We start from the raw sequence: 5,227 nt of genomic DNA, 5'->3' as shown, positions 1-5,227 counted from the left end.
AAAAAAAAAAAAAAAAAAGATCTTTTTAGTATCTACCACCTTGGGAAAGTCACCTCACCTCACCTCTCCGAGCCTCAGTTTCCCTAGCCAGAAGAAGGGGATGCAGGCGGCAGAGTGGGTATTGCTACTCGATGGCACAGGCAGGCATGTCTGCCTGGCCTGCACCTGCCAGCCCTCCCGAGGGGCTGGTACCTACAGCCACTGGATGTGGTTCTTGGACTTCTTGGCAATGAGCTGGATGCCCTCAAGGACGTTGGTGATATCGTAGATGCGCCGTTTCTGCACCTTCAGCACTTCAGCCGCCCAGTTGAGGTCAACAACACCATCAGCTGAGCGGCTCAGCAGCTCCAGGAAGCGTTTGGTGGTCAGATTCAGCGACGTCTCATAGCGTGACTTCTCTCCTGGGGATTTCACACCTGGTTGGGTGGGGAGAGTCAGGCAGGCAGGCTCCCCAGCACCCACCCCTGCCCCAGCCAGGCCTGCCTCTCTGGCCATGCAGAGCCACAGGATGGGGGACAGGGGGCAAACAGCTCCCGCCCCTTGGCAAGGCCAAGTAGGGAGGCCCTGTGGCTAATCCCTGTCAACCACAGCACCGCCCTTCTGGCCAGGCAACTCCCACCCCACGGGCGCCCGGAGGCCTGGCTCAGGCCCAGGCTTTGGTCTGTAAGCATGTTTGTTTGTCCACACCCCCAACCAGCGCCTGGTCAGAGGGGCCTGCCCAGCCCAAGCTCCATAGGTACCTTTTCCTGGGTGGCGGCCTCTGCCCCGGACCGGTCCACTGCTCTCGGCCAGGTACTGGTGGTCAGTTTCCAGGTCCAGCCTCCGCTTCACCTGTGGCAAAAACAATGGGAGGATGCCCAGTAACCAGGAGTGAGGCCACAAAGACCTAGCTGAGGGCATGGTGCCCCTGGGCTGCCCTCTGCCTCAGTTTCCCTGTCAGGACGCCTAAGGGTGTGACTGAAGGAGGTCCTCGGGGAGGTTACAGTCCTACCACACAGGACACAACTGGTAAGAAAAAGATTCACATTCAAGACCCAACTCTTCCACTTCTTCTCTGGGGCCAATGGTTATTTAAAAATATGTCCACCAATTTTTTGATACTTCTTCAAAAGATGAAGCCTAATTCTCCTTCCCCTTAGTTACAGGCCAGATCTGGCATCCTGCTTCTAATAAGCAGAATGCAGTGGAGGGGACAGCACATCACTTCTGAGCCTGGGCCTAGAAACACTGGGGACTTCTAGCTCTGCACTGAAGCCCTCTGCAAGCAGCCAGCTGCCACATCATACAAACATGCAAACAGCCCCAGAATGGGCACAAGTGCAAGGAACATGGGTGAGCTTAGATGCAAGTCCTCCAACGTCAGTCACGACATTTGTGTGTGTGTGTTGAAGCCTCACTGTCACCTAGGCTGGAGAGCAGTGGCATGCTCACAGCCACCACAGCCTCGAACTGCTGGGCTCAGGTGATCTTTCCATTTCAGCCTTCCAAGTAGCTGAACTACAGGCGTTCACTGCCACACCTGGCTAATTTTTTGATTTATTGTAGAGATAAAGGTTTGCCAAGTTGGCCCAGGTTGATCTCAAACCCCGGGCTCAATCACAACTTCTGACTGCAGCTGGGCCCAACACTTTGGACAAAGCCTTAGAAGAGACCCCAAGCCAGAAGCATCCAGCTAAGCCTCTCCTGAATTCCTGATGCACGGAAGTCATAGGAAGTCTGTTTTAATCCAGAGTATACAGGTCCCTTGGGCAGGTCACCCCCATCTGGTTTTTCACGCATCTGTAATCACGGTAGCAGCTGGTGCTCACCAAGTTCTTTGCATACATGAATTCCATGCAATCGTCTGGCAATACATGAACAGTCCCAGTTCACAGATAAGACAGCTGAAGCCCAGGGAGACCCAAGGTCATAGAGCCAGGAAGTCAGAGAGCCAGGATTCCTTCACAAGACAGTCTGAGGAAAAACACAAGCTCCGTGCACCTGGTTTGGTTCAGACACTCAAGGATCGAGACTGCCCTGGAAGTTCTACAGACAGCTCAAATGCACCCCACCCACAAACAGCCAGGCCACCATCCACAGGGATTCCTGAGCTAGAATCTCACTCCTCGCACCTGCCGCCCTCCTCATCACCACAGCCACCGTTACCTCCCCACGGGCCGTTCACAGTCTCCACACTGACCTCCCTGCCTCTGCCACAGCCAGTCCTGCAAGTCTTAACCACGTGCCGCCCGGCCTAAGCCTTCCTCCCGCTCCCCTGTCCTCAGTGCCTTCACCTGCCCCTGCTTCTGTGTAGGAACTTCCGAGACAGGTTCAGACACCTGCACCTCCAAGCCTGGACAGCCCTTGCCTCTCTCTGTCTCCTTCAACCTGCTGCCTCCAGCTCTGTGGCAGGCACCTCCCATCAGTCAACAGAGGTGTTGCCTCTTCTCCCTGGAACGCCCTCCAACTCCTTGGCGTATGCTGTCTCTCGCTACAGATTTCTGCAGTGTGTCTGTCAACTTTCAGCAGCGGGCACTGGGTCTGAATAATCCCTACATCTAGCGCTTGCCACGGGGCCTGAGCACCAACAGCTGTTTGCTGAACAAACAAACGCCCCACATGTGACGACCTGTCACACTCCCGCTTAAGGCCGCATCTGCTGACTCCAGCAGACACCTGGGACAGACGAGCCACCGCCGCGTTCAAGTAACTGTTCCACCTGCATTCACTCACCAATTCTATCGGCAGGTGGTGTGACGGGCTCCAACTCAGAGGCTTGTACCCATCACATGGCCTGCCACACCAGAGCCTAGCGTGCCACAAGCCAGATAGCATGTGCTCTATTTCCAACCCCCTGGGGACCTCAGCCCTCGATCACCCCCAAAGGCAAGTCAGTGACACACGCGAAGACAAGGTCTCAGCAGATCCCATTTCTGCCACAGATCTCTAATCCCTGGCAGGGCCCTGAAAAAGCCAAGGGTGAGAATATCCACTGGTGGAAAATTTTTTTTGAGTTGTAGTCTCACTCAGTCTCACCTATGTGAGTAGAGTGCCACGCTCATGACACTGCAGCCTTGACTACCTGGGCTCAAGTGATCCTTCTACCTCAGCCTCCCAAGTAGTTGGGACTACAGGCACACATCACCATGCCCAGCTAATTTTTTTATTTTTGCAGAGATGAGGTCTCACTGTGTTGCCTAGGCTAGTCTTGAACTCCTAGGCTCAAGCAATCTTCCCACCTTGGCCTTCCAAAGTGCTGGGATTACAGGTGTGAGCCACTGGCCCATGGTAAAAAATTCGGAATGACTCAAAACCCATTTATGAAGAGAATCATGAAAGCCTCTTCAACACCACATACTGTCAAAAAGTACTGACGCAGGTTGACACAGAATCTTCTCAAAGATATACTGACAACCAAAACACTCTTGGGACAACATATTTACATGATCTCTTTTTGTATGAAAAAGCTCATGAAACTTTTCTCTGGTTCACATTCTATTATTACAGAATGCATTTCCAGGTATCCACTGGGAGGGCTGGGGAGACTGTTGCCTTATCAGTGCAGTATGAACAATGAATACGGAAATAAAGGAAAAACTACAAAGCTTTAAACTTTAAAAAATAAAAATTGTCACAACTACCTAAAAAACAAAAGGAGCCTTAGGGAAACAAAACAGAAGGGAAATGGATGGGTTTGGAATCCTGCCCCCTTCAACTTCCTAAATATAATGGAAAACTTCAGTTTGTCTTTTTTTTTTTTTCTTCTAAAGTTGGAGTCTCACTCCGTTGCCCAGGCTGGAGTACATTGGCACCCTCACAGCCACCCCAGCGTCAACCTGCTGGGTTCTGGTGACCCTTCTGCCTCAGTCTTCCAAGTAGCCGGAACTACAGGTACACACTATCACGCCTGGCTAATTTTTTTATCTACTGTAGAGACGAGGTTTCACCACCAAGTTGCCTGGGCTGGTCTCGAACCCATGAGTTCAGACAATTCACTCGCCTCAACCTCCCAAAGTACCGGGATTACAGGCTGAGCCACCTAGCCTAACCTTCAGTTTGTCTTTTAATGGCCATGACAGCTGGGGCCCAAGAAGAATGGCTGATTGCACAGAGCCCTGTATACAGAAGGCAGTCAGCTGGGCTCGGTGGCTCAGCCTGTAAGCCCGCGCCTTTGGGAGTCTGAGGTGAGTGGATTGCCTGAGCCTGCGGGTTCGAGACCCGCCTGGGCAGCGAGACCTCCTCTCTACAATAAATCAAAAAATCAGCTGGGCGAGGTAGCGCATGCCTGTAATTCCGGCTACTTGGAAGGATGAGGCGGAAGGATCGCCGGAGCCCAGCAGGTTGAGGCTGCGGTGGCCGGGAGCGGCCACTGCACTCCAGTCTGGGCAACAGAGACTCCAACTCAAAAAAAAAAAGAAGACAGTCAATGCACGCCCACTGGTGCAGAAGCCAAAAGCTGAGCCCATGTCTCAGACACCAGCTCTGGGATGTGAGCCCCTCCCTTGCCCACCAACCTAGAATATTGGCCTTGAGGGCAGTGGGGACCCCAGTCCTTACTTATCTGTGCCCAATGCCTCTTGGCACCCACTAACTCAACTGCTCAGTGAATAGACTGCTCACACCCATGTGCATGCCCTGGCACCCCAGGACGTGGGGCGGAGAGCATTTTGTTTTGCCCAAGTTCTTCCCTAAGCCTGGAACCCCTGACCCGGTCATGGGGCTCAGCACTTTGAGCACAAGACCCATGCGTTCTGTTAGGTCTCTGCATGCCTGGGCCACGAAATGTTCATCACACAGCGGAATGAAGGATGCCTGCCCCAGTCCCAGGTTGGCGCCCACAGGGACCGTGTCCCAGAGCTCAGGAGACAAGCCAGCCGGCCCACGTCAGCGCAGCCGCCTCTGCCCGCTCTTTAGGAGGAAGGGCCCCCAAGCCCTCCTGCCTTTCTTCGCCCTTCAACAGCATCCCCGGGAGGCAAGGCCTCCCAGGCATCAGCTGCTCAGATGTGGACTGGTCTCACCACTCGCCAGCTCAGTGGCATGGGAAGGTTCTGATGTCTCTAGGCCTCAGCTTCCCTATCTGCAAAAAGGGACCGCTGCCAACAGGGTTAACCGACTTAAGGGAGTGAAGGGCTTGGCAGAGAGCCTGGCACACAAAACATCCTCAAGACACCAGTGGCTGCCACAGTTGTTTTTTTTTTGTTTGTTTGAGTTGGAGTCTCACTCTGTCGCCCAGACTGGAGTGCAGTGG

The 5,227-nt window shown here is 53.6% G+C and overlaps 1 protein-coding gene across 1 annotated transcript in view; it reads right to left on the bottom strand.

Moving 5' to 3' along the window:
* E2F1 (E2F transcription factor 1) overlaps positions 1–5,227 on the bottom strand; it is a gene marked incomplete at its 5' end in the record, with an annotated part of 11,069 nt that overhangs the window by 3,596 nt on the left and 2,246 nt on the right. Inside the window, 2 exons of the mRNA XM_021709602.1 lie at positions 197–416; positions 741–831. Coding sequence (XP_021565277.1) covers positions 197–416; positions 741–831 — 311 coding nt within the window. The remainder of the gene's footprint in view (positions 1–196; positions 417–740; positions 832–5,227) is intronic.

The sequence above is a fragment of the Carlito syrichta genome, unplaced genomic scaffold (genome assembly GCF_000164805.1).
Source record: "Carlito syrichta isolate Samal-C Ts95f unplaced genomic scaffold, Tarsius_syrichta-2.0.1 Scaffold258950, whole genome shotgun sequence".
Lineage (NCBI taxonomy): Eukaryota > Metazoa > Chordata > Mammalia > Primates > Tarsiidae > Carlito > Carlito syrichta.
This window is presented reverse-complemented; position numbering and strand designations above follow the sequence as displayed.